This window comes from Crocodylus porosus, unplaced genomic scaffold, assembly GCF_001723895.1.
Source record: "Crocodylus porosus isolate Cpor-Errol unplaced genomic scaffold, CroPor_comp1, whole genome shotgun sequence".
NCBI lineage: Eukaryota > Metazoa > Chordata > Crocodylia > Crocodylidae > Crocodylus > Crocodylus porosus.
Genome location: NW_017728932.1, coordinates 3,512,250 through 3,531,817, shown reverse-complemented (window position 1 = coordinate 3,531,817; position 19,568 = coordinate 3,512,250). Strand labels below are relative to the sequence as shown.

Genomic DNA, 19,568 nt, shown 5'->3' with positions numbered 1-19,568 from the left:
TTCTTAAGTGCTGGTAGATATCAAAATTCTGTAGATCACTGGTGCCTAACCTTTTTCCCAGGGGGCCAGATGGGCAGTGCCAGGTCTGTCTGCGGGCTGGATCTTGCCAATGGACCCAATCTGGCACCGGGGGCGGGTACAGTAGACACCATCCAGCTGTGCAGAGTGGGATGGGGGGCAATCCGGCCCCAACCCAGCCCTGTAGGAGAGGGAGCGTGGCCACTGGATGCAGGGGGCACGGCCCAGCCCTGATCCAGATTTTGGGGGGGGGGGCCCAGCCCCACGAGTAGAAGGGAGTGCGACCCAGCTCCAAATGACCATGCAGGGGTTGGGGTTTAGGAATTTGGCCAGGGAGAGAGTGGTCATATTAAAGACTACTGCTCCCCTGCTCCCAATTTCCCAACCCATGGGCAACCCCATGAGCCAGATGCAATGACTCCATGGGCCACATTTGAGCACCTCTGCTGTAGATTGTTTCTGTTTCTTACCTAAGGGCCTGACATCACTGGGTGTCTTTCCAGTGACTAGTAGATTTTGGATCAGTCTAACTGTGACCTATATATACTGTACTCTACATGACAAAACAGACTGATAACTGGCATCCTACAATTTAAGGCAGTGGTTCTCAACCTTTTTAGACTCAAGGCACCCCTTGGAAAGTGCCAGCTTTTAATTTTCACTCTTTTTTTTTTTTTTTTTTTTGCTTGTGGAAAAATAAATTCTGTTTCCTGTTTAAGATCAGTTTTTCTGTTGCAATGAACTCAGAAAGACCACAGCTATGTATTTATCTTTCAAATCTCTGGGTGTGTGAATCTTGTTTGTAAATCTAACAGTGTTGACATTGTGTGGCACCCCAGGGTGGGATCTTGAGGCATCTTGAAGGGATCTTGAGGCACCACAAGGTGCTGTGGTTGAGAAGTACTGATCTAAGGGTCTGCTCTCCTGAGGTGCTACCTACGCACAAATGACCCAAGAAATGGAGGGGAGCTGAAGGCTTGTGCCACATGGTTATGAGCTTATGTTTACTATAATTTGTCACAAAGGCAAGTTATGTGTTTTGAAAATTAGCATTAAAATGACTCATTCTACTTTACGTGCATGAAACAATAAAGCTTCTGAACTAAGTTTTTACCCTCAGCAGACTCTACTCCAGGGATGGACTTGCCTGACCCCATATATGCATGTTTTGTACTTTTTGTGAATAGAAGGGTTTTGGGAACCTGAGCCCTGCCATACCAGGCATGGTCTCCGGCAATCTTAATGCTCACACCTGCATGAAAGGCAGCTAATAATTTCCTGAAGGGAAACTGCAGTCTCTCTCTCTTTTTTGCCCTTCCTCCTGCATTACCATAATGAAATGTCAGCCCATCACTAGGCTTACCATGCAGCAGATGTCTGTTCATAATTACTGTTGTCACAGAGTGTTTACCCTGATTGTCTAGCCAGACTGTTACAGAGTTAAGTGGATCACAGCTCAGGATAGCTGCACATCTGGGACAAAATATGACCACTGATGCTTTTTAGGGAGCTCTCAGTCCTGTGAGTTTTTATTTTGAGATTGGGGCATTGTGCATGCAGATAAGCTTTCAGAGGAGCTGATTTGCTTAGCATATCTGTTCAAGAGAAAGACCATGACAATGGCTGCTCTCACATGAGCACACAGACCAGCTGCTCTGTTCTAGTCAAGCTTTCAGATATTTCTCATCATCGCTCTGCCCCGACAGTACAGAATTAGTCTGTACAGTTTGCTCTGCGACGTGTTGCTCACATCCCTTATTTTAAAAGACACTGTCAGTCAAACTGCCTTTTCCCCTTGAAATGCACCAAGGGTGAAACACACGGCATTGTAGAAGCATCCTGTTAAGAGTTTATTTCATGTCCTGTGTAGCTACCATGCACTAAAGTGGAAATCCTACATGCTAGAAAGTGGCCTAACACAGGGAACAGTGCTAAATCATGTGATAAAACATTCAAAAAATCACTGATACTTCTATCTCAAAAAATCCATTTTCTTGTTTTCCTGACTCTCTCTCCTCAAGTCATCCAACTGATCAGTTTTGTAAACTGGTAAAAGTGTAAGCAGACTTCTTGACCCAGTTCAGTAAGAAAGTGTCAGGATCTCTACGGTTTTGCACTCAGTGATGACATTTCAGATACCTTATTCCAAAAGCTGTTTTTAAAATTTAATGCTGTTCTTGTATTACTATCCAGCAAATCCAGGTTACTTTTTAGAACTATGCTTCTGGGCTTTGGTTGCCACATGGGGCTGGGAAGGAATTTTTTCCTCTTCTTGCTGCTACGTGGGGAAGGAGGGGAGCGGGGTCAGAAGCACTGAGTGCTGACTGCTGCCAAAGCTACAGATTTTGACTGGAGTGCTGGGAGGTGCCAGTGCTCCTGTTGGGACTTAAACCTGGGATGTGGGACATAAGAATTGCCATTTACTGGGTCAGATCATAGATCCATCTTGCCCAGTCTCCCGTGGCCACACAGGGGTGCCAGCACTTCCTCCTCTGCTGGAGTACCTGGGCAGGGAGTCCACAGTGAGCCTCTCCCCTCCTCGGTGGAGCCTGCTGCCCTGCCTGGCTTGTCCAGAGCAGGCTCCTGCTGGCTCTCTCTCCCACCCCACCCCACCCCACCCCATCCTATGGCAAGGCAGGAGCCCCCGGAGGGGGCTGCCATCCTGGCAGCCCTCAACACGGGCTGGCAATGAAGCAAGGGAGAGCCAGCAGGGCCAGGAGCCTTCTCCCAGCTAGGTTACTCCCTGTGGGGGAGGCATAGGCCCCCCCAGGAACCCAAGACAAGAGCAAAGGCAAGAGCTTCTCGAAAGCCTCCTGCACACATTGGGGTGGGGAGGGCAAGGGGCCAGTCACCAAGCCCAAACCACAGTACCTAGGGGAACCAGGTGCTCTTCATTTAAGAGCACTGCACTCAGGCTGTCCCTGGCTCTGCTCTGGGCTTTCCACTGCTGCTGCCCCATCCAACTCGGGCAGCGGGACTCCTTTCCCAGCCCTCACCCGCTGGCACGGGGTGAGCTACTGGCTGTCCAAGAAAGAGGGCCTGCGCTTCAAGACCAGGCAGTGGGGCCCCCAGGATCATGACAGCCTCCAGGTTCCACAGCATGGGAGTTTTCTTCCTTGCCACGGGGGCCACGATCCAGGAGGTGGTGGAGAAGGGGGTCTCTGTGGTAGACAAGCATGTCCCCTCAAGCCCCTAGGGGAGCTGGGGACCCAGGTGGTCCTGAGCTTTGTCCTCCCATGCCTCCCTAACTTGGCCATCCTGCTGGAGGCCCTGGGTAGAGTCATCTCCCTGGTCACTCCCTTCCCGCGGGGGGCCGGGACCTGAGCCTCTGCCACGTGCACTCCTTCTGCCCCCAAGTGACAATCCAGCTGGTGGCAGGGGTCAGGATGGAGGCGAAGGGGGTTCTCGGGGGGGTCCCTTTCCAGGTGTCCCTAATAAAAATCAATTACATGGTCGGGGACCTGAGATTCTTCTGGTGCCATGCACTGGGGCACCTGCACCAAGAGTGCCCCTTAGGTCAGCAACAAGGGGCACTGCAGGCTCCCAACACGAAGAGGGGTGCCCATACCACTGGCACCCTGGAGCTGCAGCTGCTGTACTCAGGCCCCCGACAAGCTCAAGGTACCCTGTGCTTCAGCCACCGGTGAGAGGTGGGGGCAGGGAGCGAGGGAAGCAGGCAGATGTGTGCAGGAGGCTTTCGAGAAACTCTTGCCTTTGCTCTTGTCTTGGGTTCCTGGGGGGGCCTATGCCTCCCCCACATGGAGTAACCTAGCTGGGAGAAGGCTCCTGGCCCTGCTGGCTCTCCCTTGCTTCATTGCCAGCCCGTGTTGAGGGCTGCCAGGATGGCAGCCCCCTCCGGGGGCTCCTGCTTTGCCATAGGATGGGGTGGGGTGGGGTGGGGTGGGAGAGAGAGCCAGCAGGAGCCTGCTCTGGAGTGAGTGAGAGGTGGGGGCAGGGAGTGAGGGAAGCAGGCAGAAGAGGGAAGGGAAGCGTCTCCCCCCCACCCCTGTCGTTACTCTCCCCTCTGCCCCTAATCCCAAGCCATCCCATTCCCCCAGAGCTGATCCACCCTCAGACCAGCCCGTGGCTGAGTGGGTGCCGGTCCCCTCTGGGTGGTGCAGTGCTGCCAAAGCTGAGTGAATTCCCAGGCACAGCTCAGGCCCTCTGACATGGAGGGAGCCCCCCTCCAGCACGCCAAGGGGGAGCCAAACTGAAAGACATCCCTGATTACCCTCCCCCCCACCCCATCTGCACTAGACACCCGCCCCCAGGGAAAATAAAAAAGATCAACCCCATGGAGGAGGATCTGTGACAGCTGAGCATCTCAGGGAGGTGGGAGCCCTGGGGCTCATGCTAGTGAGCCTGTTGGGGAAGAGCTCCTTCCCCAAGCCTCTGGGGAGGGCACTGACATCACGAAGGTGCCTGACAGGTCTCCTCCTGCGCCACCACAGACCACTGCAGAGACCATCTCGGACCTGCTATGTGATCCCAACAAAGAGGGCCCTCTGACACCCAGGACAACCCTGAGGGAGGACCCTGCACCGACTCCCAGGCTCTGCCCTGCCAGCCTCTGAGCCCACCCTGTCCCAAGGGCCTGCCCGCTCCCTCCACCAGTATCAGGACCAACAGCGGACTAGGTAGTTCACACCACCACTGGGGCAGAGGAAAGGAAAACAACCACCCCTCCCAGCAGCCAAAAGGAACCCACTGAACCACAGGGCCAGGAAGAGGGCATCCAGGTCTCCGTGGGCTCTGCAGAGTCCATGGACCTCTCGGCCCAGCAGTCCCCAGAGACGGCCTCTTCCCAGTGCGGGCCTGGGAGTGGGACAGGCTCAGCTGCGCAGGGTGGGCAGCAGCGGTGCTGGGAGGGGTGGCTACAGGGAGTTTTGGGGTGGCTGTAGCACCCAATGGCATAACATGTAGGCCCGTGTCACACACACCTCACCTCTCTGCTCAGTCAGACCAGTTTCTATATTGGGTCAGGAAGGAATTTTACCTCGTAGTCGGATTGGTACAAATGCGGGAGCAGAGCTTTTGTCTTCCTCGAGGGTTACAGAGTTGGGTCACCAGCGGGCTGGAGGGCCGTACCCAGAGAGTGGTGGTGGACGGGTCATTTTCGACCTGGAGGGATGTGGGCAGCGGGGTCCCCCAGGACTCGGTCCTCGGGCCTGCACTGTTCAACATCTTTATCAGTGACGTGGACAAGGGGGTAAAAAGCACCCTGTTCAAATTTGCTGATGACACTAAGATGTGGGAGGATGTGGGCACGCTAGAAGGGAGGAGTAGGCTGCAATGGGACCTAGACAGGCTACAGGGGTGGGCAGAGGAGAATAGGATGGGATTCAACACCGACAAGTGCAAAGTGATGCACCTGGGGAAGAACAACCGGCACCAGACCTACAGGTTGGGGAACTCCCGTCTCGTCAGTGCAGAGGCAGAAAAGGATCTTGGAGGCATCATTGACGCCAAGGTGAACATGGACCGGCAGTGTGGGGACGCGCTCAGGAAGGCCAATCACACCTTGTCATGCATCCACAGATGCATCTCGAGCAGGGCCAAGGAGGTGATCCTCCCCCTCTATGCGGCACTGGTCAGGCCGCCGCTGGAGTACTGCGGCCAGTTCTGGGTGCCGCACTTCAGGAGGGATGTGGATAGCATGGCGAGGGTCCAGAGGAGGCCACTCGCCTGATCAGGGGGCAGCAGGGCAGGCCCTATGAGGAGAGGCTACGGGACCTGAACCTGTTCAGCCTCCACAAGAGAAGGCTGAGGGGAGATCTGGTGGCCGTTTACAAACTAGTCAGAGGGGACCAGCAGGCACTGGGGGAGTCCCTGTTCCCCCGAGCACTGCCAGGAGTGACTAGAAATAACGGTCACAAGCTGGCAGAGGGTAGGTTTAGGCTAGATATCAGGAGGCGCTACTTCACGGTCAGGGCGGCTAGGATCTGGAACCAACTTCCAAGCAAAGTGGTGCTGGTTCCTGCCCTGGGGGTCTTTAAGAGGAGGCTGGATGAACACCTTGCTGGGGTCATTTGACCCCAGTACTCTTTCCTGCCATGGCAGGGGGTCGGACTCGACGATCTACTCGGGTCTCTTCCGACCCTAGAAACTATGAAACGATGGAAGAGTGGGGTATAGCCCTTTTCCTTGGATCTCTTGAGTATGTTTTAACAACCCCAAGTCTGATTCAGCTAACCCTTGTAGCAGCAGGACATTAGCCACCATTGTCCCCCTGCTTCACCTGTGGCAGGTTAGGGTGATACATCTTGTGATTGTGTCAGGGTTGACTAATTTTATGAATAGGTTAGACAATGGATTTGCAGGATGGTTTGGATATGGATAATCTTGTCTCTGGCAGGAGTTTGGACTACATTACTTCTAGGGGTGCACTGATAGAGATTTTGGGGGTCAGTACTGATAGCCGATATTTAAGAAGACATATCGGCCGATACCAATCCTATATCCGCTACAGCTGCCTCCAGTTGGTAAGTCCAGTGTGTGTGTGTGTGTGTGTGTGTGTGTGTGTGTGTGTGTGTGTCCCTGCCCTCCTGGGGTGCAAGCGGCAGTGGGAGCTGCCCTTGCCCTATAAGCTGCACCCCCCACCTCCTGCCCCAGCTGGGCAGCACCTGCCTGTCCCCTCCCTCACCATGAGGGGCATTGATCTGCCCCCCCCAACACCCCTTCCTCCCCCCTGCCTTTCCAACTTACCAGCTGGAGGCAGCTCTCCACGCTGCCGGCTCTGCTCCATGGTGCCCTGCGGCTGCATGCAGCATAGGCATTTATTGGCCAAATTATCAGCCCCATAGGGCCAATATCCGATATAGACAATTTTCTTCATATTGATCCGATATCAGACCGATGTATTGGTGCACCGCTAATTACTTCTGATGGTCCCTTCCAGCCCCACTTTTCTGTGAGTCTGTGAGTCTTCTCCTTTACCCTTTAACACATAAATTCATTTTCTTGCAACAACAGTTTAGGAATTTGGCCAGGATAGCTTGTAAAACCAGGATAGCTTTTAAAACATGTAGCATAAGGGTATCTCTTTACCTTGTGGAGTATATTGACGGGCTGTTCAACCTCTGTGTAATTCAGCTAAGTCTGATGTTTGCCACTACTTTCTACCAGAAAAGATTTAGAGTCAGTCCTTGCTTGCCAACAAAGTAGTTCATTTGGCCTGATCATAATTGAAATCTTCCTATTATAACAACATCTCAGAGTGGGTGTCGGCATGAAAGAGCATGATTGCTATAAAAAAGGAGGTTTATAAGGCTACCTTCCTGAACATGAAAGTGGTCAGAGTGGCAGTGAGTTTTTTGTGAATCGGTTTCTTATCTTTCATTCTTTTCTCTTCGGTAAGAAAGCGTACTTTCTCAGGCTCTTGGACAAGGCACAAGCAGAGCAGAAGGCTATCTTCCAGGTTTCTGGGATTGTCAACCTGCTTATTGCTCAAGTGTTCAGAGCAGAATCCTTCAAACTGAAAATCCTTGCTGATTTCTAGCCTGTTGGTTAGCCCTGACACAGGAATGATATCAGACCCCCCTCAATCTAACATAAACCCTTTCTGAAATGTCGCCTCCAAACCTTATCCTCTTCATGTTGTAGTTCTGACTCCATTGTGAGGGGCCAGGTAGGCAGGTTTGGGCAGAGCCCTGCAAAACTTTAGTCCTGTGAGTCACAGGACTAAAGTTTTGCACAGTGTCACAGTGACTTTGCAAAATCTGCAAGACTTTACTCCAATTAATTCCTTTTACAGCAACCTCCCTGCCCCTTCCCCACCCTGCGCTCTCGGCATTGTATTGCTGGACTTGGCTCATACCTGCTCTCTTTGTTTAAGTACTTTCAGCATTTTTGTGTTTGTTTAAAGGAGGTGTAGTCTTGCTGAGGTGTGCCAGGTTGATAGCCCCGGGATCAGAGCTGCTGCATGCCCTTCATCTCGCTGACCTGGACACAGCTGGCAGTCCTGCTACGCTGTGCAGCATCCTGTTCAGATGTCGTGTGTCCAGCTGTATTCCAGGAAAGCTGTGGGCAGCACCATACCTAGACTCCTAGAAGCCCCAGGCAAACTTTTAGTATTGAGCCCCCCTTCACCATAGATAATAATAATAATAATGATAATAATAATTACCATTTGGGGGCCCTCTTTCTGTCCGGACCCTGGGCAGTCACTGGTTCGCCCATGACCGTGTCTGGCCCTGCCTGTAGGCATGTGCTTATGGCTTCCATGGACAAGTAGCCAGGTGCCTCATTTCTCCTGCTGGATCAAGGTCAGGAACTAGGCAGCAGTATATGGCAATGGTCAGCAACCTATAGCCCCCTGGCCAGATTGAGCCTGTGAAGAGACTGGAACCAGCTCACAGCAGCACAGGTGACATACCCATGGTCATAGCACCTACCTTTTTTATCTATTCCCCCAGCAGCTACTACTGATCATCATGAGGGTGCAGGGACATAGTTTGTGGTGGGCATTGGGTTGCAAGCAGTGGTCCATTGTGGCAAAGAGGCTGCCAACCCTTGATATACAACGACTGGTATTGGCCCAAGGCTACTTGTCCCTGCTGCCAGCTGCATCAGCCACATTGGCATTTCCTCCATTTCAGCATCCTCAACCCACTTAGCAGCAGGAGGTCTCAGCACTTTCCCAAAAGCACTCATAAGCCCCTGCTTCTCAGAGGTGAGCAGAGAGGCAGAATTGTGGGAACAAGCTTTATTCTCCTTGCTAAATGGCTGGGGTTGCACGAGGAAGTTAGTGGCTGCCCTGCTGCAGCATTTATTTCCAAGTCCTTGGTCCCATACCAGTTTAGATCCACTCACCCTATCACCCCCTGGCACGCAGAACAGGCACAACAGCCTCCACCGCCGTCTGCTAAATCTGCGCTGTGGTGTTCAGGAATAGCAGTCATCCGACTGTGTCTCTTCCCAGAGCTGTGTTTGTATAAATGATGCTGAGTGTAAATAAAAACTCTTTGGCTAAGTGGTTACACCACATCAATGAAATTACTTTTTAAATATGGCCACCTATGGTTTTTTTGGTTTTTTTTTTTTTAAAGGGATGCTTAATACACAGGAGAAAACTAATAATACCAAGTTCAGCAAGGAAAAAAATATACTTAAGCTAAAAGGGCTGAACAAAGCTTGCAGATTTTAGAAAGTATGAGAGAGCCTGTGGCTTTCTAGAGTGGGACATTTGCCAGCATCTCTTTGGAGAAGGGAGGGTAACATTTTGGATTTTGGTTTCTTCTGGATGTGTGGGCACCTTTTGAAGCTCCCTTTTCCATCTCCTTATAGTGCACTATCAGAAGATCATTCATCGTGACATCAAGCCATCCAACTTGCTCCTGGGAGATGATGGGCATGTCAAAATAGCGGATTTTGGAGTCAGCAATCAGTTTGAAGGGAGTGACGCCCAACTTTCCAGTACTGCTGGGACACCAGCCTTCATGGCTCCTGAGGCAATTTCAGATTCTGGCAAAAGCTTCAGTGGAAAGGTGGGTCAGTGCTGGTCTGTGTAGCAAGACCAGGCAAGATGGGTTAAAAAAGTACAAAAGAAAAGAGGGAGGAGGGGTAGCATTCAAACCAGAAACCAGCCTTGCTCATGTGCCTTTGTGTTTTAACAGCCAGGAATATTAGGGCAGACTTATTTTTCTTTTGCTCTTCAGTAAAATCCTGGGCTCCAAACTCCGTTGTTACTCCAGACAAAACTTCTGTTTTTTCCTACAGGGGCTTGGACTAAATGATGTCAGATTTTGACTCATCCTTACTTTCAGGAGGCAGAAATTCTGCTGCCTTTCTCAGCTTGAGCATTATCTTTCTGATTGAAATGAATGGGGACTGGTAGTTGGGTAAAGTCCTACTCCTTATGAACAGAGGTGATGGAATCTGACTCAGAGGCATTAAAGTATGCTTTGTAGCTATGGTGCCTTATCTATCTAATGTCATTGCTCATTATCTGTAGACTCAGGTTCTTAATCAAAAAGGGTATTTTATGTCTGAGAAAATAATTGGATGCTCTAAAATATATCTAATGTTGTATCTGATTTATTAAGTACAGTTGCTTCTTTTACAGGCACTTGATATCTGGGCCATGGGAATTACCCTGTACTGCTTTGTGTATGGGAAGGTAAGATGATTGTAAAATGATTGAATTGTGTAGAGAAGCAATACCTTGGTCATCTTCTTGTCTGAGTCACAAACGACAGTGCAAGAAAGGGCCTCGTTTTGCGAGCACTTGTTCTTCCAAATGGTCCTACATAAGTTAGCTTTGAGGAATAAAAATGTGTAAAATGTTATTGTGGTCATACCTGCCCAGAGCAGCGTCTATGGCAATAAAAATGGCTTTCCCAAGTATTGCCTCTATTTAGAAACAAATCAGCAAAGCCTGTAGAGAGAAGCATGGGCTTGATATATAGCCACTCAGATGCTTAGGTACCATGATGCTAGTGAAGTATAGCAGAAGCAAAGCAGTGAGAATAGCCTACTATTCAAGCAGAGTATCTTTATGGTTTTGTAGAAGCCTTATAGGATTCTCCTCCTCTCCTATCCTACAGAGCCCTACAGCTCTCACTGCCCAGATGTAGCAATAACCAATCAGGGTAGCAAGTGGCATCACAAGTAGCTTTGTTATTCTTGAGACATGACTTAATTAGACCAGGTTATTTTACCAGTTTTGATAAGTCCCCACTCTGTTTCTAATAAATTGGAGCCAAATCCTGGAGCAAGTGGGAGAGGATTCTGAACCCATCAGGGCATTGCCTCGTTGTGATGACAGCTCTCCAGATGTAGTCCTGAAGATGGGAGAAAGAGGAAAGCAATAAAACCAGCAAGTTGTGAAGTCCTGTTTCAAGTAACCTTGCCACAGTTGACCTCAAAGTAATTAATGCAAGTTTATTTCCCTTCACTGGGACCAAGCGGCTTGGGAGCCTGGCAGCCCTTCTCCCACCAGAAAGCAGGTGCTCATATTACTTTCTTTAGATCAGCTGTAAGGAGGGCTGTGCAATGTGCTACTCCCACACGCCCCCAACTTATTCTCCAAGCAAAGCAATTCAAGCACACTTCAGTCAGTATAACAGCTCTCATCCTGCCTCCCATGTCACTCTGGTAAGAAGCGACAGAATTGAGGCATATAGAAATCTAAGAAAAAATTCACATCTGAAGCAAATGCTCATGGAGTCCATATATCCACGTGGAATTTGGAAAAGCAATTGCAGAAAAATATTCTGGGCATCGGGTAGGTGGTTAGCGCCTAGGAATTGTAAAACTCTTCTGTCAAACGAGTTTAAGATGCCAGATCTCTGATTAAACTTAAAAAAAAAAAAATTCATTTAGAACCTGATTTTTGCTTTGTTTCCCTGCCAAACTTTGTTTCACCGTCCCTGATGTTGCAAACAATTAACGTAGCGCAAGCAGTGGTTGTGATAGAACAGCAGTTGCAGGAAATGCACAGTTCTGAGCTGAAGTCACGGCAGAGGCATTTCCCAATGTATCTTTTTAAAGTCTAGCTTGCTTGTTCATGATTCCAAAGGTCCTTCTTGATGAAAAAATCCCCACTGTGGGCACACATGGTGGTAACGTACCCATAAGAGAAGCACCACAGGGAAGACTGCACTTCTTCTGAATAGGGACTATGACTAAAGGCTTCCCAACAAGTCTAAATAATCCAGTATGATAGGAAATACTTTGGGGACAGAGGCAGGAGGGAACTATTCCATAAGCTGAAATTGTGGCTAGAGAGAGGCCCTCCTGTGGGGGATGTGTGTGTATGTGTGCGCACACATGCCCCCAGTACGTGGAATCTATCCCCTTGTCCATGGATAGTTTCGTGGAAGAAATGCATTTGCCTGGTCTTTGCACTAGGGCAGCAACTCTCAGTACTATTCATTTGGACTTTTGTTGATTTTTTTTTTTAGGTATTTTTTTTTTTAAATTAAAGACTGTTTTAGTGATGTTCATATGTAGATCTCAAAGTGCTTTACAAAAGAGCCCAGTATCATAATCTCTGTATTACAAAATGGAAACTGAGGCACCAAGGAATGCAGTGACTTGCTTGAGGTTACCATCAGGTCAGTGACAGAATAAAGAGTAGAGTGCAGGTCTCCTGCACCCCGGTACACGGCTCCATTCTCTAGGTCATGGGACTCTTGAATGTTTTAAATTGAATTTTTTAAGCAAGGCAACTGTGCACTTAGGAGTGGAGTTGGGGATATTTTACTTCAGATTCAAAGAAAATGTATTTCTGTTGTTTGAATGGTAAATGCTGAGCGGGGTCTGAGATGCCTGACAGGTAGAAAACTGCTGGTTTGTTTTTCAGTGCCCTTTTATAGATGAGTACATTCTGGCTCTTCATAACAAGATCAAGAACAAACCAGTGGAGTTCCCAGAAGAGTAAGTAAACTTTACTGAGCTATTGAAAAATAAAGTGCAGTCTTCCTGTTATTAACCATGCAACATTAAGTGGCACTAGGTTGCCATTGTGCTGAATAGAACAATGCAGACAAGAGATGTTTTCTATTTTTCTGTGTCCTTTTTGTAGGCTTTTGCATGAGACCATGTCACCCCTTTGTTTGAATGCTTCTGCTGCCTTCTTTCCTATCACATCAGATATATGCGATTTGTATCAAAGCCCTTCATAGCCCTAAACCCTTCCTACCTCTCACTTCTCATTTGCAGTTGATATGCTGCTTTCCATCCTGATCAGGCAGTGACACCAGCTTCCATCACGTGTTAGATTTTCAAAGAGGCACTTTCATGCTTTGCTCACACTGCCCTTCAGGCTTGGGAACAGCTCCCTGTGAACAACCGCAAAATCAGGTTTTCCTCCTTCAGGTCTCTCCTTAATTCTTCCTTCTTGTAACAGCTACAAGAAACTTGTTCTCTGATGAGCAGAGACAGCTCCCTGTCAAGCTGACCAGTACTGTCTTGCTGTTCCCCATCTGTCTTTCTCCATCTGTTTCCTCTTGCTGTATATTTAAAATGTAACTCTATCTGGAGTTCCTCTCTTTTGTGTGTGTATGTGGACAATGCCTAGCACTTCATGACAAGACGGTGCAATAATCATAATGACTGATAACTCACTGTTGACTAGATTGTCCTCAGCTTCCTCTAGGAAACACTTGGATTAATGCAAATTTTATTTAGCTACCTATGGATCAGTTTAAGGCCCCTTGCTCACATGGGCAATTACTCATATCAGTACCGTCACTGGATTTCTTGAGTCCATAACCACCCCCAAGTATAACTGCTATGGTCTGACCATGAACGCGAGCTTCCCCAAAGAAAGCTCTGTGGTAATATAAGTACAACATGAGTGAGTCAGGGTAGTTTTGCTTTGCAGTTGCAGTTTTCCTCTGCCTCAGCAGGGTAAATTAGCTCATGTTATGCTGTGACTGGTACCAAGCCAGCTTGGGTACCTCTGCTTCTGTGACTTCACTGTAAACATATCCTAACAAACCTGGCATAGCTGATTTTGAACAGAGCACTCCTAGGTAATAATGGATTGCTACCTTCTCTTGTAGGCCAGATGCAATTCCCAAAGAAATGCCTGTCAAGAGGATTTAAATTGAAAGTGAGAATGGGGTTGCAGAATTAGTTGATCCTTCAAAGCTTTAAACAAAGTTGTTAAAGAACTTGGTGCCCTCTGGAAAGCTCCCCTTCAGAGGGCCCACCCACAAGTGGTGGTAGTGGAGGGGTTATGAAGTCTGCAGCTAGGTTTGAACAAGGTTGATTCCTCCATGTGTGCTTTGTCCCACATGTGACCTGATAAACAGGTGACTGACCTATGGGTGTGCCTTGTTTCAGCACTGCTCATGAGCAGGAGTCTTCCTTGGTTCCAACATATGTCAAAATATTTAAAAAATGACTGGTGATTTCAGGTGCCTCAAGTCTCAGCTAGAGACATCTGAAAGGGTGCCCCCTGTCAAAGGCTGGATGCTCACACTCTGGTAATCAGCAGAGGCCACAACCATGCCCATACAGTAGTGGTTATCAACCATTTTAGATTCAAAGCACCCCCATTAGGCTTAAGGCACCCCTTGGGAAATGAAAGCTAGGAGCTGGCACTTGCATTTTGGCTATGAAAAATTAATAGAGCAATTCTTCTGTTGCAATGAACTCCAATTTGAAATCTCTAGGTTTATCTTGTGAGCCATGTGTAGGTGTTCACACACTTAGCAGTGCTAATATTGAGCAGCACCCTGCAGCTCTCCCAAAAGGATCTCAAGGCACCCCACGGTGCCACAGCCCCCTCGCTGAGAATCATTACTGTGCAGTCTGGTTAGCCAGGTTCCTCAGTTCCCAGGGAGGAGTTTGGTTTTCCATTGCCTTTCACTTGTACGAGTTGTGTGAAACATGCTTCCATTCTGATTCTGCTAATACTGTTCACACATGTTGCATTCACATTTTAAGCAGGCAATGAATGACTCCACCACTAGCATACCAGCAAAGACATCAGGCCCCATGTGCCTAGTCAGGAAGATGTGTCAAAGTTAATGCCTCACATGAAAAACCCCTTTAATGTTCTACTGCTGCCACTAGTTACTGAGACTATTAAGCAGGTTCCCCCACTTCCATGGAAAGTATTGACGCTAATGATAATGTATGGCTGCCCCCCCTCCGCATCAGGAATTACTTGGTACAACTCTGTGGCCTGTGCTACGCCAGAGAACAGATTGCAACAGCATGGGTGGACCCTTCTGGCCTGACAGTCACTAGGTCTGTGTCATATAGGCCCCCTCTACACGTTACAGCGACTGTGCAATTAACTGCTTAACTGTGCAGTTAAACTGAGACCAACTATGTGTACTGATTGCAGCACAAAAGGGTGCAAAGGGTGCATCAGTTATTAAGTTAGACTTAAAAAATGTGTACTAAATTTATAGCTGGGTGCCATAGGCAGATTAGCACATGGGCACAGGTGGGATGAGGGGCAGTTTGGTGCAGATGAAAGTGGTGGCTGGGCTGGGCAAGTGCAATGCTCTGGGTTGTGGCTGCTGGGTACCAGGCGGGGTGCAGGGCACAGGGTGCAACCGCACCAGAGCCCTGGGAGTGGCCAGAGTCACTGGCAGCAGGGAGCAGAGCTGGGTGCCGTGCATGGTGGCCTCAGCACAGCCGGGTCCCAGCCTGTCCCTGTTGTGATCCTGCACATCAGCCTGGCACCACTGCAAGCAGACTGAGCTGTGGCGGGGCAAGGGGCCACCCCCAGAGCTCGGTCCACACCACACACACCCTGCAGGCAGTGGCTTCGCACACCCAGCACTGCCTGGTTGCGGCGTAGTGTTGTGCAGGGTCCTGTGTGGCTGGCCTTGGGCTCTAGCTCCGGCTCCAGCACAGACCTGCAGGAGGGAGCGGCTGCAGCGGCTCTTGTCCCAGTCCCGAGGGGCAACACATCCTGCTCCGGCTGCTGCTTCTGCTGTGCTGACCAGGGACAGAGCTCACAGCTGCGGGGCAGGGCACAGGCAATGGGGAGGTGCCCAGGCTCAGGACCCCAATGAATCGTAATCTGCCTCTGATGAGTGGGTGCTATCCAGCTTTAATTTGCACATATAGCAGGGTCTCCCCTGTGGTTGGGGCCCCGTCAGCTGACCAGGCTCCCAGCCACAGGGGTGCCCCATGCCCAGCTGGGGCTGGGAGTCCCAAAACTGAAGGGACTCTCAGCTCCCACAGTACCCAACAGCGGTGCGGTTCGGGGTCCCGCAGAGCAAAAAAACAACAATGAAGAAGCACAAAAAAAAGTTGACTAGTTTCACTTTCCAAGTGACTTATAAAATGTTAAAAAATCAACTAAATGGTGACTAGCACCTTTGATTTTTAAGCATGATTTAATAATTTAGCCCCTGATCCTGTAAAACCTTCATTCATGTGAGCAGTCTTGGATCTTACATTTTGCCTTCCAGAATGGATTACTCTCAACAGCAAAAGCTTGCAGAGCTCGTATTATTAATGATACAAATATAGGCATTTAAAAATAGAGACAATTCCTATTTTGGCAGTGCAATTGAAATAAAATTATATTACAACAGCATATGATAGTGCCATGATAGCCAGTTGAAGGCCTCTATCAGCAGTTCTGTCATAAACAATTTTCAGTGATGCATGTGTTTGCTCAGAGCTGGAGCTCAGGAATATACAATTTCATGCTAGGATATTCCTCTCCCCATGGAGGCTGGGCGTAGCTGTAATCTCCCCAACCCCAGGCTGCATGCTGCACCCCTGCAGCTGGAAGATCGTGTCAGCTGTTCTCTCCCAGATGCCGAAGTGCTCCATGTACCCTGTGGCTGGGAGATCATAGTAGCCACGGGGTGCCTCTCAGGTTCTCCATGGCTGGGAGATCACAGCCCTAGAGCTGCCGGGATCCACAGTCTCGGCTGTGCCCCACATACAGCCGGGATTGTCAGCCGCAGGATATGCAGTCCTGGCTGTGTGGGGCACAGCTGAGATGGAGTCCCCTATTTGCTGGTGCAGGGGGAGCTTGGGATGGAGATCCCAGGCTCCCCTTGCACCAGCAATAAGGTGCAATAGGATTTTATGCTGGATCCCACAATCACACCTCATGCCGTGCACTTGTGTCATGGCAGAAAGCATGATTATATGGATTGTGTGTTAGATCCTATTGTGCCTTTACCTGCACATGTAGTGGAGGCCATAACTGAGCCATGCAGGAGGTTGGAACCTGTCGAGCCAATTGAAATAGAGTTGTTGCAAGGAGAAATGCTGTTATGCGGACCCAGTGATCCCCACTTGCCATTGCTGTGCCAAAGGGGCCCATCCGAGCCTGGTTCCACGTAAATGGCTCCATCTAAAGAAAGCCCTACGCATAAAACATTCTGCCAGTCTTCTGTATTGTCACCAGCTCCTGGTCTCCGTTGGCGTTCATTAATTCCTGCATTTGCTTTCGGATTTTTTCCAACTCAGTGCCGAGCTTGGGCAGAGAAATTTTGACCTGCTTGCATTAATTAATCCCTCATTCTAATCAAAATCTAGAAATAAAATTACATGACTTAAGAGTGAACATGAGGGAATTTGAAAACTCTAATGAAATAGGCCTTGCTATAGCACTGGGCAGTCAAGCAGGCCAAAATGTTGCCAACTAAGAGTCATGCATGATGTCAGTCATTTCTGATATGTTACTGGCCGCATCCTGTAATCGACTGAGCATCCCCACCTCTCGGAAGAGCTCAGCCCATGATATGGTTAGCTTCTTTAAGTATCTGGCCACTTGTTCATGTACATATAGGATAGCTGACTTATTCTGGATCTCCGTCCACAGATGTGGTTACCGAGTAGTTCTGAGAAACTGGCCCCTATCATTAGGGGCACTGCAGATATCATGAGGATTGTTGCAGTCTCCTAAGCTGTTCCTGCATGATGTGGAGGGAAGTTGGTTTGAATAGCACTGCAGCAAAAAAAAGTTGTTTATGTTTCCCTGGCATTTGTCTCTCTGCTCTCTCAGGTCCTGGGCAGTTTGCCCATCACAGTCAGCCATCATATATTTGGGTTAGCAGTCAGCTTACAAGAGACTGTTCCCATCTGTCTCTGCAATAAGTTACTAACATTTAATGGGCTGACTGGGTTGTGCTAAAGAAACCTTTTCTTCATTTAAACGTCTCCTTCAGCAATAACTCTTGCTGCATGATTTATTTTGACTTCTTGGCGACCTGTTCTCCAAATCTAAAAAAAGCCATGCTGCTCATTATGTCACTGAGAAGTAGAGAAAGTTACTGTGTGTTGATTACTGTCTAAATTAAATCCATTTATTTGACAGAGTCGGTGAGAAAGAGAGAGCGAGAGACGCATTAAGCAAGAACTCATTGGACTGATTCCAGCCCAGACCTCCCACAGAACTAGCACCTATGTATTTTGGTTTCCATTTATTTGCCATGGTTACAAAAGGCACAGATGCCTGTTGACACCGGGTCCGTGCAAAGTCACTGTGTACTTCTTCAAGCACTAAATAAGACACGTTATTGTGCTCCTGTATTTCTGGAGAGCTGGAGTAAATGCTGGACTCATGCAGCTAAAGTCTTGTTCGTTATGCTAGCTACTTAAGAAACCAGGTTTAATAGGAGGCATGCCTAGGAGTAAGTTGCAAACAGTGATAATGTTGTTGATACATGACTAAAAAGAAAATTAGTAAGGATTTCAAGCCTAGAAATTTGAGAGCAAGGATGATTAGGTGTCTGATCCTAAAGTTCAGTCCATCTTTTCCTGACCTGTTGTTGGGCTATGAAGGCAGTGTGTAGTGTTGCTAACTCTAAGTTTTATGATGAACTTCATGATACCTGATGTTTTTCTGCTAGACCCAGTTCCCAGAATCATAGAAATACATGAGAATCTCAATTTTGTTTTGTCTTGTTTTTTTTAAGCAAGTTTCCAAATTTCCAGACAATGAAGAAATGCTAGGAAACATGAATCTGAAATATCTGAAAGGCAATGTGAAAGTTATTTTTAAAAATCCAATTTTTATGTGAATTTCATGATTATCTGAGAGCTTAGATCCTTGGTTGGGGTTGACAACACTGAATATACCGAAGACAGAGAGAGCGAGCCATGTTCTACATACTTCTAACTCTGGTCAATTGGGGAACATCTATTACCCGATGAGGTACAAATACAACCTGAATACTTTCACAATGGAAAAATAGTTTCTGAGGCAAATATGTGTGTTCATACTTCCATGAACATGCATGTCCTGGACGCTTGGAAGGTGGTTCACTCTTTGCCACGTGCACTGCCCCTTGAACCTGCACAGATCTCTTTTGACATAGCATGTGGAAATGCTGTTATAAAGATTGGGCATTTTGTTCAGGATCAATATAAAGAATGCAGCATTCATGGACATCTTGCATTCCTTGTACTCTCTCATTAACTGCCTAGTTCAATTTAATACTGAACAGTAACTTAACCTAGAATTTACTGAGTTTTTCATTGGGAGTATCTCTTATATCCTGGCTCTTGTCATTCTTCTCTTTTTTGCTCACCACCTAAAATTTCCTTGAGCTGGCAGGTTAGAAAATGGCAGTGCTCTAAAGTTGATCCTACCTTTCTCAGTGTTTAGGTCTGATCATATTTATACTAAGGCTCTTTTAAAATTCATGTTGTTGGGAAAGGGCAGTGCTCACATAAAACCCCTGCACACTGTCAGAGCAGCCTGTTTGTGCAATTACTGGCTGCCAGTTAGAGCCAGCTGCCTCTTGATGGCCCTTCCCATCCCAGGAAATGTGCTCCCTCAGGTTTCCAAGCCTTTGCTGCTTCCCAGGTGGAGTTCAGAAAATGGACATTCTCCCTCCCACCTTAGATGTGTTGCTGTAACCTGTGCATCCTCTTTTCTCACCTCACCTGCATTTCCTCCATTTAGGAGCCTATGCTTAGCGAGACAGAGGGACTAGGCACCCTTCTTAAAACCAAAACATTGTTTATTTGAAGAAGAAATGTATCTCTTATGGAAGGCTTGCCATCCCTGCTAGCAACTGAGGCAGGCTGACCCTTTGCCAACACCCAGTGAGTCACCATCTTGGAGTCACTATTGATGCTAAGATGAACATGGGCCGGCAGTGTGGGGA

The 19,568-nt window shown here is 48.3% G+C and overlaps 1 protein-coding gene across 1 annotated transcript in view; it reads left to right on the top strand.

Moving 5' to 3' along the window:
- Positions 1-8,194: 8,194 nt before the first annotated feature.
- Positions 8,195-19,568, top strand: part of CAMKK1 (calcium/calmodulin dependent protein kinase kinase 1) — a 24,155-nt gene continuing 12,781 nt past the window's right edge. Inside the window, exons 1-4 of the mRNA XM_019545294.1 lie at positions 8,195-8,216; positions 9,304-9,503; positions 10,082-10,135; positions 12,323-12,396. Of these exons, the coding sequence (XP_019400839.1) occupies positions 8,195-8,216; positions 9,304-9,503; positions 10,082-10,135; positions 12,323-12,396 (350 nt within the window). The remainder of the gene's footprint in view (positions 8,217-9,303; positions 9,504-10,081; positions 10,136-12,322; positions 12,397-19,568) is intronic.